Raw genomic sequence first — 12,766 nt, 5'->3', positions numbered from 1 at the left:
ATTCTGCCATCAGTTACTTGCCCTTATCTTGTTTGGAACCAGTTTGAGGTTTTTTTTTGTTCTGTACATCTCATGAAAATCCCCATTGTCCTCTTCAAGCTTAAAAAAATTTGAAGTGATGCTGTAGATTAGCCAAAAGTGGCATTACACCTCTTCAAACTTAAGAAAAAAAACATTTAAAGTGATAATCAACCAAAAATGTAAATACTGTCATCATTTAGTTGCATTTTACTTGTTCAAAACCTGTTTTTTTTAATGTTTGAAAAGGACATAATATGCCCCTTTTTATAAAAGTGATATATGTGTCTGTGAGGATTCAGCTCAGAATACCCCCACAGATAATTTATTATAGCTTGTCAAGTTTTGCAACGACTTAGGTGCATGTGAGCAAAAAAACATAGCCCAATATACATTTCTGGAGATTGCGAATTGTGTAACCAGAAGTATGTATGGTTGCATTTTGTCTTTAAAATGAACGCTACGGTGCGGTATGAAGCCGTTCCTTTTCAAGCTTACCAGCTGACCTCTTACATCCATATGGATGGCTTTCCCGCTGTTACCAATTTGTCCAGTTGCTCGCATGTACATCGGTGGACTTGAGACGCACAGAGGAGTTAATCACTATGACGGGTTTGTGTCTGGCGGAGAACGGTTGCAGAAAGCGGGAAAAAACAAAAGCTAAAAAAATAAACAAGTAAATAACAGGGTGAGAGTGTGGTGAAATCTGAAAATGTTGTAAAAACCAGGCGAGGGCTTTTCTTTTTCTGAATTTCTTTTAAAAACTGTCGGATTGGTTTAGGGAACTAGGTGGACGGGTCAGTTGGTGTTTTTTTTTTTCAAAACACTTGGTAGGGTTTAGGGAAGGCAGAGAGTGGGTCAGTCATCAGCAGCATATGGTGGATATAATAAGAACAGAGAATGAAACTCGCAAGAAAACTTTGAGATCTTAAAAAGAGTATACTGTGGATTCGCGAAAACAAAAAATTAAAAAAAAACATAGTTCCTAGGATGTATTTGGTGCACTCCGAAAATGTATGTAGAGGTACATTTTCAGAATGAGACTGGGTTGGCTGCTTTCCAGAAGAAGGTAAAACCTTTGTTATTCTGACTCCTGAGAAACAAGAACAAAAAAAAAAAAATCTCACGCAGCCTAAATATCTGAAATTACTAGTTTTTTGCCACACATATTGTAATGCTTGACCTGCTGTGGTGAGTAATGTATAATAAGATCCCCTTCCTTTGTTACCAGAGGAGTGAAATCTTAGCATTTTGTTTACATGGTTGCATAGAAAAGATTACCAAAACAAAGTTAATAGGTTGTTATATTTCATGGTTTCTAGGCTTTTGACCTGGTGGCACACAGAAGTAGTGTAATTTTCATGATATGTCTCCTTTTATAAAAGTAAAGTAATAATAAAACAGTTATATATAATCACACATATAAACAAATTGCAGTAATATAAAGTAAAGTTTCAGTCATTTATATATTTACAGTAAATTGACAAACTATACAGAGTCAAGAAATCCTAATTCTTTCATTCAGTTTGAATAAACAAAATGATCAGAAAATTATTAAAATTATCAGAAAATGTAACAAAAGTTAAAGCCACGGTATGTAATTTTCCCTGCTATAGGGTATGTATTTACAAAAAGCAAAGACGTAGTTTGATGACCTTGTGGCTGATTGTGTAATCATGGGAGTTTTAGTCCTGCAGAAATCATTATCATTGGTGAGATAAAACATAACGAATAATCTGTCAAACCAAATCAAGAGCGCTAAAGCAATTGCTAATAGGAGATGTGCGTGACATGTCACGAAAGTAGCTGAGCTTTTATTATGCCATAGTCAACCTTTAAGAAAATTAGGTGCTAGAGCTAGGAAGGGGGGAGGGTTTTGTTTTAGAGATAAGTGTTTCTACAGGTGCATGTTCGCGTGGGTTTCCTCCAGGTGCTTCAGTTTCCCCCACAAGTTCAAAGACATGCGTTATAGGTGAACCGATTAAGCTAAATTGTATGTAGTGTATGTGTGAGAATGGGAGTGTATGGGTGTTTCCCAGTGATGGGTTGCAGCTGGAAGGGCATGCGCTGCGTAAAACATATGCTAGATGAGTTGGAGATTCATTCCGCTATGGCGGCCCCAGATTATAAAGAGATTAAGCAGAAAAAAAAATGAATGAAAGAATGTTTCTACAGGTTTGTCAAGCCCACTCACCAGCGTGAAACACACTGCATGATTTTATTTTATACTGGGTGATTGTAGTCTGGTGCAAATGTGCAAAACTGGTGCAAATGTTGATTAAAGTATTAGAGAGATGAACAAGTGCTCTACATGTGGTTTGTTAAACCCGCTTACCTCTGTAAGGGCACACTGAACTGATCATGCTTTGGGTTGTCATATGGTGAGATGGCGGAGAGAAGAGGTGGGTCCTGGTTTTGTTTACAGGCTTTCAGGCGATTGTTGTTTGAATATATAAAACTGTTCTATTGGTTTTTGGATATTTCAATGAACAAAATCTTCCATTTTGAGTTCAATGAATGACTGAATGAATGAATGACTGAATGAATGAATGAATGTGTAATTGGGTAAGCAGTGATTTCTCTGACACACAGTATTTCCCCTCTCACCTCTTGACTGAAAAACAAGAAGCCTGTGGAGGACGTGAGCATCTGGAATAGCACTCACTCCCACTGCTCCCCCTCCGTCTTTTTCTCTCCATCATTCAACACTGCTGTGATCATGTAGCCCCATTGCCCACAGGTTGCTGCCCATCAACTGGTGCCACACTGGCGGGCACACGCCGGGTACACCGGTGGGGGGCCGCACATGACATAAGCCATCTCTATTTCACATCCCTTAAAGCCGTTCACAGGTGCAGAGCTCAGACATGTGTGTTCAATCGCAGCGAGCTTCAGCCCAATGACTCACTGTTCCGTGCCTCTGCTTTGCCAAGTGAATTGTTTGCACAGATGCAAACAATCCTTGGAATAAAATTGAAAAGTGCTGAGAAATGTGATGTCATTGGAGTTTGATTTAGGAGACAAATGACTTTCTTTTTACTCACATGTTGTTGTTTTTCAGGACGAGTGCCGTAACTACATGAAGGTTCTGCTCAGCCGGCAGGGTGGATTGTTTATCTGCGGGACCAACGCCTTCAATCCGTTGTGTGCCAATTATACTGTGAGTACCAAATATTTGATCACACGAAAAATGGATTCTTTTGGAAACTCACCACACCCTCTAGTCTTTCATTACCCCAGTGTTCTGGGGTCTGTTTTTCTCATTGCATTTTTTTCTGTTTTGTTTTGTTTTGTTTTGTTTTGTTTTGCATTATTATTATTTTATTCATTCATATTACACATTATTACTATATATTTATACATATGTAAATATTTTATTTTACCATGTATTTTTATACAGTATTAATTAATGTATTATTTTTTAATTTAAATAAAATTTGTATATATTTTTTATATTATATTACTCTACATTTATACAAATAAATATATTATTTTACATAATATTTTACAGTATATTAACATTGTTAACATAAACAATATTATTTTAACAAATATTATTACATAAACAGTATAATATTTTTATTCTGATTTTATTTTATTTATTTATTTTACTCATTCTTTCGTATTATATTATATTACTCTATATATTTATGTATGTAAATATTTTATTTCATACAGTATTATTTACATTATTTAAGTTTTAATTTAATTTATTTTATATTTATTTATTTGTTGTTCATCTTCTTTTCTGCATATTCCCTTCATTAATCTGGGGTCGCCACAGAGGAATGAACCGCCAACTTATCCAGCATATGCTCCACGCTAGAGATCTGCGCGGGACTAAATTTTGAATCCCGCCCGCACCCGCCAGGTTTTAGCCCGAACCCGACCGCTCCCGCTTATATTAAGAATTTATTGTCCCGCTGCCCGACCCGCCCCGTTTTCTGGCTGATCCCGCTAAAGAGCGGAGGAGAACAAAACCGAAAATCACCAAGCTATACAGTCCAGACAGCCAAGCTGTCTGTATAAACACACACAGCACCAAGCACACACACACAGACAAATCTCTCTCTCTCATACGCGCGCGCGCGCGCACTAACACACACACAAGCACCAAGCAGACACACAGGCGTTTGCTGTTATATCAACTCAAAGGCTTGTAATACCATGTATCAAGTACCAATGTAATACCAAAAGGTTTTATATAAAGGTAAATAAATACTGAGTCGCGCCAGCTCCGGGCCGCAGCGCACATTACTCTCGGGCCGATTCCGGCGCAGATGCGGCAGCGTCGGCTCGCTTACGGCCGCCGCATCTGGCCCGATTGATTCGGGCCAGAATCGGGCAGTGAGTCCACAAGCATCCGGAGTCCGGAAGCCGGAGCCGGGCTGAGTGGTAAGTCTCCAGCAGGCGAGAATCTAGCCGGAACTGGCCCGAGTGCATTTTGCTATCTGGGAAAGCTCTCTCTCTCTCATACACACACACACAAGCACCAAGCACACACACAGGCAAAGCTCTCTCTCTCTCTCTCTCTCTCTCTCTCTCATTCGCATAGCAATATCCGCGATATTGCTAGACAGCCCGCTCCCGTCCCAAATTAAACCCGTTACCGACCGCTCCCGCGATTTATTCGGAAATTTATTCCCGCGCCGCAGAAATCTGGTCGGGTCCTGCGGCGCCCGCGGGACAGCCGCGAGAATGCAGACCTCTACTCCACGCAGCGGATGCCCTTCCAGCTGCAACACATCTATGGGAAACATCCATACACACTCATACACTGCGCACAATTTAGCTTACCCAATTCACCTGTACCGAATATCTTTGGACTGTGGGGGAAACTCGAGCACCCGGAGGAAACCCACGTGAACGCGGGGAGAATTTTATATTATATTATATTATATTATATTATATTATATTATATTATATTATATTATATTATTCTACTTTTATGCATATAAATATACTTTTTTTACACTGTACTGTGTTTTTATACATTATTATTTACATTTTTTTGTTTTATTTAATTTAAGATTTATAAATATTTTTTTTATTTTATTGTATTATATTAATTAAAATTACTGTACATTTTTACGAATAAATACATTATTTAACACTGTATTTTATTTTTATATATTATCATTTTATTTTAATTTTTATATATATTTTTGTTTTATTATTCTCTTTTTTTTTTGTACTTTCCTGTCTTTCTTTATCCCAAGTTTTTAGGCTCTCTATTTTCTCATTACATTTTCTCATACTTTATTTATTTTCCACAGCCCATTACTTCTCTCTCACATACTTTATTTCATCCTCCATAACTGCTTTTTTCCCTTCAGCACATTTCAGAGCACTGCTTGCAGCGGTATTATAAATGACTCAGGCAGCATTGGGTCACCACACATCTCCGACCCGGATGGGAATCTCTTAAAAAACCCCTAAGCTAAAAAAAAAAAAAAAAATCTTCCCTGTCGTTTGTTTATACTCTATTTTTCCACCTGTCTGGCCGTCAATATGCCCAGAAGCTGCAAGCTGTTTCTGATGACCTCAAGAGCAGAGAGCTGTCATTAATCAGTCTAGACGTGCTACTCTCTGCACGGTTGTTTATTCGTAAAAGAATGGTAATGCCACTCAACGGGCACACTGTTTGAATCCAGGACCCTTGAGTGCATGTGTGTGTTGCGCTTCATCCATCTGGTCGGTGACTCCATCGCCCTCGGCGCACGTGATGCACATTAATGGAGGATTTGAGCTGCTAGTCCACCTGAGGTATTAGCTTGAGTACCACATCCATAAACACCACACCTGAGCACTGCCTCCAATATCAGATCCGCTCCTCCTCAACCAATCACGCTAATGATATACAGCCTGCTGGATAAAGAAGAAAACACATAATTACTAATCACCCGCTCTGCTGGATTCCAGCTTGCCTCGCTCAGGTTGAGAAACACACACATGTTTATGCACATTTAAGTGTGTATCAGTTCATAAAAATGCTGGTTTGGTATATTCATTGTACAGACGTTTATTATTATTTATTTATCATATATTATTATCAGAATTTATTAATTATTAGAATTCTGTCACGTCACATTAAAGAGCATTTATTGTCTTGATAAATTTGACAGAATTAGATTAGATTAGAATGTTTAGAATGTACCAATTTTAATGCTTCCCACTGGTTTGAAATATACTTACGGTAGCTGGATTGAAACTTTTTACCCACATACAGCACAAAAATAATGTGCTTTTTATTCATTCATTCATTCATTCATTTTCTTGTCGGCTTAGTCCCTTTATTAATTTGGGGTCGCCACAGCGGAATGAACCGCCAACATATCCAGCAAGTTTTTACGCAGCAGATGCCCTTCCAGCAAGCTATCTCTGGGAAACATCCACACATACACACACATTCATACACTACGGACAATTTAGCCTACCCAATTCACCTGTACCACATGTCTTTGGACTGTGGGGAAAACCGGAGCACCCGGAGGAAACCCACGCGAACGCAAGGAGAACATGCAAACTCCACACAAAAACACCAACTGAGCCAAGAATCAAACCAGCGACCCAGCGACCTTCTTGCTGTGAGGCGAACGTGTTACCCACTGCGCCACCATGTGCTTTTAAACTATATATATATTTTTATTATGACTCTGTAAAACACATTTTCTTTTCAATGGGTTAAAGTTATTTAAAAAAGGTGTTGAAATAAAAGAAATCCACTATTTCTCTTACTTTTATGCTATTTAGGAGCCATGTCTCTACAGTTGCTTTATTGACATGACATTTAGTACAGTATTGCCAAAGCATGTTAGATATGGATAAGGTATGTAATGTATTAACATCATTAAATTAATGAAATGTACAGAAATTTAGAAATAACTAACAGAAAAAAGGAATAAAAATAGACATTATTGCTAAAAATTATAATAATTACAAGAATAAAAGTGTAGATTATTTAAATAAGGCAAATTAGTTGATTAGCCATTTCTAATGGTGTACAAATTTGGAACCAGTATTGACATCATTTTGTTCTCTCGGAATATATAGTTTAGGCCTAAAGTCGTTTATTAAATAATTAATAATTTATTGTTTCTCTCATGGCTGTACGTGTGCAGTCGGCTGCGAAAAAGTAATGCAATAACGCATACAAATAACAGCAACTTTATAAAGCAAAAGCTGAATCCCGGACATTTTAGGAGATTCAGAAACTATGACTAGACGCATTTTGGTGCAAAAGGCGCGTCTCTGTGGGTCTGCAGAGCACATGAGATTGTCTGTGTAAGTGTTGACAGAATCAGCAGTAGGAAAAGTGCAATGCGAGAGAAGATTTTCCACTGGTTAATCGATCATGAATGTTTGGCTCTCTTGAGCGGATACAAAAAAGTGTAAAAGCATGATAATAATAGTATTATTCATGTGTCACCACCAAATATACTTTGGCGGCCATTAATAATAAAATAAAATAAGCTGTAAGATGTAAGATATAATATAATATAATATATATTATTATTATATTATAAATTATTAAAAAATATACAATATAAAATTCTTCACAAATAGTTGTTGATATAACTGTATGTGTTCTGTACACACATGGACCAAACCAACAGGCAGATAATATGAAAGAATCAAGAGACCACGCTAATCATTATATTGGACAGCATAAGCTTTAAATCAATGCACTTTTGGGCTTGGCAATATTAGAGAAATATTAGGCTTAGTCCCTTTATTAATCTTGGGTCGCGACAGCGGAATGAACCGCCAACTTATCCAGCATAAGTTTTACGCAACGGATGCTCTTCCAGCTGCATCCCGTTACTAGGAAATAACCATACACACTTAATCACACATATACACTACGGACAATTTAGCCTACCCAATTCATCTGTACTGCATGCCTTTGGACTTGTCAGGAAAACCAGAGCACCTTTAAGAAGCTCACACGAACACGGGGAGAACATGCAAACTCCACACAGAAATGCCAACTGACCCAGTTGAGGCTCAAACCAGTGACCTTCTTGCTGTGAGGCGACAGCACTACCTACTTCGCCACCGCGTCGCCCATTAGAGAAATATAAAAGACACAACCTTTGATATGTGACTGGCAGTATTTGAATGTAAAAGCTCCACTGTCAGTGAGTGCCTGGAATTGCGTTTAGCATTTGAGTAAGTAATAACACTGTTTAGCAGTAATTTCAGAAACAGCTTTCAGGAGCAAAATTGCAGACACCATAATAAAACAGTAAAGTAAAGTGTTCATAAGTGGCATCTGTGCTTCCCCAATCCTGACAGCCACCTGCCGTCTATTTCCATCAAGGGAATTAGGAAGATAAAAGTTTGTGTATGCAAAAGTCTCGAGGATACGAAGAAACTCCGTCTGTCAAGCTGGAAACACGCTGTTGATGATCTGAGTAATGAAAAGAATAATCGCGCACCTTTAATGCAACATTACACCTGTCAGGAGTTTAGGAGGCTCTCTGGAGACCGAAAAGTGCGGTGGAGACAGAGAGAGAGGTTTATTTATAGTTCCTTTTAATGGCCTGAGAGTCATTTTCAGCTTGAACTGTAATTGTGCTATAAATTGCTTACGGATGTTTTTGAAATTAAATTTTGTGCGTATGTTTTAACTCGGCTAACTTTTCTCTCCTTCTGCTTGGTATTAGCAAACAGTTCTATTGAGAATATCATGTTTATTTAGCAGTGTCAATTTTTCCTCCTGCTTTTTGTGCCACTAATTAAACAAATGTGTTTTCTCTCTCTGTGTATGTGTGTGTGTTTGTATTTAGGGAGACACTCTTGAGATGGTGGGTGAAACTGTAAGTGGCATGGCTCGATGCCCATACGACCCGAAACATGCCAACGTGGCCCTGTTTGCAGGTGAGAGTCCTCATTTTACTTGCTTTCCGCATTATCAGAAGAAATATGTCTGTTGTCCGCCTCTGCACATTACAGGACTAAATATAGATATAGGTAATGCTGATGTCCTTGTTGTTATTCTTTAACTTAATTACACGCTGGTCTACGAGCAATATTTATGTGCATCTCTCAGTCTAATCATGCACATATGCTCTCCAGCACATTCCCTGCTCGGTTTTATGACTCTACTGCTTCCTGCCTGGACGAACCTAAGGGAAATGAAACATTTTTTGTAATATAGGAAGACGCATTAGACTGGGGAAAGTATATTGAGACCATATTTTATGCAAGGCAGTTATTAATCAGAACAGACAAGGAAGCGAAACAACTGAAAATAACCGTCTTTTAATCAGTTTTGCAACTCATTTGCATAACTCAGGGGCATGACACATGTTTCTACTATGATAGAAGTTATATTTATTTTCAGTGGCCACTTTATTAGATACATTAACTATTACCAGGTTGTACTCCCTTTTGCCTTCAGAATTGAATCCTTTGTCTCAAATCTTTGTTTCGTTTATTCAAGAAGGTGCTGTAAACATTTCTCAGAGACTTTGGTGCATATTGATATAAAAACATCACACTGCATATTAGACCCTGGAAAAGAAAGCTATTCTTAAGCGTACATTTTGTCAGCAATACTTTATATGAAAGCTGAATGAATTAGCCTTTCGTTATGATAGAAAAGGTTGGAATATCTGCACAAGACAACTATTAATAATATAGTATAATAAAATCTAAATGCAATGCACATTAGTATTAAATGAAATCTGTTTTAATATATTTACAGTAGGAAATTTACTAAATATCTTCATGGAAGACATTACTTAACATTCTATTCAATTTTGGCATAAAAGAAAAATCTATGCTTTTGACCCATTCAATGTATTTTTGGCTGTTTTTAAAATATACCCATGCAATGTAAGAACTTTGTGGTCCAGAGCCGCTTATTACAACATGATGTGAATCTCCTATTTGTGTGATTTGTAGTGTTTATAATAGTGTCGTAGTAGAATTTTGTTGTTCTGAATTGAGTTTGCTGTAGCTATCTGACATAACTCTTCTTCTGCTGCTGTAGCTCATCTGTTTCAAGGTTGGATGTGCTCAGAGATGCTTTTCTGCAGAGCTTGGTTATAATGAGTGCTTGTAATAAATGAATGCTGTCTTTTAGTCAGTCCAAAGCAGTCTGGCATTTTTTCATTGACCGCTGGCTTTTTTGGGCCATTCTATATAAACCCTACAGATCTTTGTGCATGAAAATCCCTGCAGATCATTCGTTTCTGAAATGCTCATACCAGCCAGAACACATCAAGTTCAGTCACTCAAATCCCCTTTTTTTCCCTAATGATGGGTTTGAACTTCAGCAAATCTTCTTGTCTAAGTCTATATATAGTACATGCTACATTGACTAATGTGTGATTTGTTGAAATGAGTTATGTAGTTGAGAAGCTTTTATAGATTCCAATAGACTTTAACAGTTGACAACAAAATTAATAACCATTATTAAATATTTGTCAAGTAACTTAGAGATTTCGTTTCAACACATTTTTAAACATAATTTGTTTTGTCTTTGCCATGGTTACAGTTCTTACTATTTTGCTAGTTATTTTGCAAGATACTAGTATTCAGTGCAATTTAAAGGCTTTACCAGGTAAATTAGTTTAGCATGGCAAGTTAGGATAATTATACTAGTTACTGGACAGCAAACGTTTGTTTTTCGCCAATAAAAAAAAAAAAAACTTTCTAAAGGGGGTCAACAATATTAACCTAGGAAGTTTAAAAAGTAAAATCATTGTTTCATTTAAGCCAAACTAAAATAAAAACATTATAAAACATAATATGAAATACTGTGGGGGAAAAAATTTGTTCTAATAAACAACACAAATATTTTATAAAGAATTAAAATGTCAAAGGAGGGCTAATAATTTTGTCTGAAAACTAAAACTATAGGTTTATTATCCTTCTGTGCTTTGTATGTTTTTGAACTATATAGATATTAAATAGAGAGTTTGTTTTTGTGCTTTTTTGCAGAGAGGAATCTCTACACGGCCACAGTAACTGATTTTCTGGCTATCGATGCTGTAATCTACAGGAGTCTGGGGGACAATCCTGCCCTGCGAACGGTGAAACACGACTCCAAATGGTTTAGAGGTAATGAAGACATCAAATGCTAGCTGACAGGAAGAGGAAGCTGTGCAGAGTCAACACATCAATGTAGCATTAATGCTGTTTTTGTATGTATAATGTATGTGAGAGAGCGAGTTAAGTGCACTGATGCATGCGCCATGCCTGTTGTTAAAAAGCATTTGTTTTTGCATGACTTGTACTAACCTTGAATCATCTGTGCGTGCACGTGTGTGTATACATGTAAACAGCTATGGGAAAAAATAGTAGACCACTTGGACATTCTTAATGTCTCTGGGCTTTCAATTTATGCTTATTTGTTTAAGTAAAACTGATGATGGTTATTCTAAATTGAAATAAGCTATCATTTAGAGCAGTGGTCCTCAAAAAAAAGTGGGGATTATGTTTTGCAGGTTGTAGGTTGCTAGGTGATTATCAATTTATTTTTTCAGAGGATGACAAGCTGACAAAACATTGCTGTATCTCTGATACAACTTTTATTTATTGAGAAAATTACAAAGCCCTGCAGTGTTAGAGTGTTCTGTGTTTGTCTGAGATAGTCTTACAGAAATGTGTATATCCATACAAACTGAAGCCATACCTGCTTATCAGTCCCATCTCCCGCCACCCTTTCGTTTTGTTATTTCTCCCAGAAAGCTCCTATAATTTCAAACCACCAAAAGACCGATGTTGTTTGCGATCTCCATCAGTTGATCTTCTTGCACAGACATGCCGGATTCACCTGATTTGTTGACCAATTTTTTGCGGATCCATTCCTTGGCAGTTTGCGGGTCCTTCACTGGGCCATTTTCCCTTATAGCAAAGAAACTTTTCAGTGTTGCCAGACATAGCTGACTTTTTCCAGCCCAAAAGCTGTCTAAAACCTGCCCAAACGCACAAACAAATGCCCAAAATATTAAATTCATATTTTATTCATTTTTAATTTATTTAAATCGAATTAACCTAGTTACTTTAACTGTCATATTTGTTAACCATACAGCAACCGACACCAGCAGTCACAGGACCACAACATAACCGGACCACATCGAAACACTGCCCCCCCTCTTACCCACACACTGCACTACCTATTAGAGTACGTTTTACTTTTAAAATGGGGTATAAGTTCATCACATTTGGTGTTTTATAATTCTTTTGAGCTATATAAGATGCTGCTTGTCAATCAGACAACGCTTCTGTTTGTTCTTGCTGTCAATTGCTTGGAAAAAATGGTCAATAAAAGTGTCATAATAAACCGCTGTGAGTTTAACTGCAGGCGCTGCGTGATGCCCGTGCACGCAAAGGAAGTCAGATTTGTAAGGGGAGTCAGATTTTGATATTTTGATGCAACTTTGCTTCTCTGAGTGGGTGGGCTCACGTGGTTTGCTCTATGCACTGGTCACTACTAACTGAATGGAGTAGGAGCACTTAATTATGTGTTGTTAAATAAGTTGCATATAAAATTTACGTTTTAGAACCGTCTACATTTTATCAACCCACCTATGCCATTTTTTAACCTTAATCAAATTCCAAACTGCCCAATCTGGCAACACTGCCAAAGACATCTTTCTAACTCATTTTGTTGCTTGTGGGTTAAACTTGGGCACTCAAGATGTAACCGAGAGTATAATCATTTTTCAAAATAAAAGACTTTTCAAAGTAAAAGATCGTTCAGACTCAGATAATAAATAAAAGTGGAATAATA

At 37.3% G+C, this 12,766-nt stretch overlaps 1 protein-coding gene across 11 annotated transcripts in view; it reads left to right on the top strand.

The window, feature by feature from the left end:
- The window catches only part of sema6bb (sema domain, transmembrane domain (TM), and cytoplasmic domain, (semaphorin) 6Bb), a 286,338-nt gene that overhangs the window by 197,944 nt on the left and 75,628 nt on the right, over positions 1-12,766 (top strand). For all 11 annotated transcript variants that reach the window (XM_073910233.1, XM_073910241.1, XM_073910243.1 and 8 more), the window contains 3 exons: positions 3,080-3,178; positions 8,811-8,901; positions 10,972-11,091. In XM_073910233.1, the coding sequence (XP_073766334.1) occupies positions 3,080-3,178; positions 8,811-8,901; positions 10,972-11,091 (310 nt within the window). The remainder of the gene's footprint in view (positions 1-3,079; positions 3,179-8,810; positions 8,902-10,971; positions 11,092-12,766) is intronic.

This window comes from Danio rerio, chromosome 8 (assembly GCF_049306965.1).
Source record: "Danio rerio strain Tuebingen ecotype United States chromosome 8, GRCz12tu, whole genome shotgun sequence".
Lineage (NCBI taxonomy): Eukaryota > Metazoa > Chordata > Actinopteri > Cypriniformes > Danionidae > Danio > Danio rerio.
Note: the sequence above shows the minus strand (reverse complement) of the source record. Positions and strands in the feature narration are given on the sequence as shown.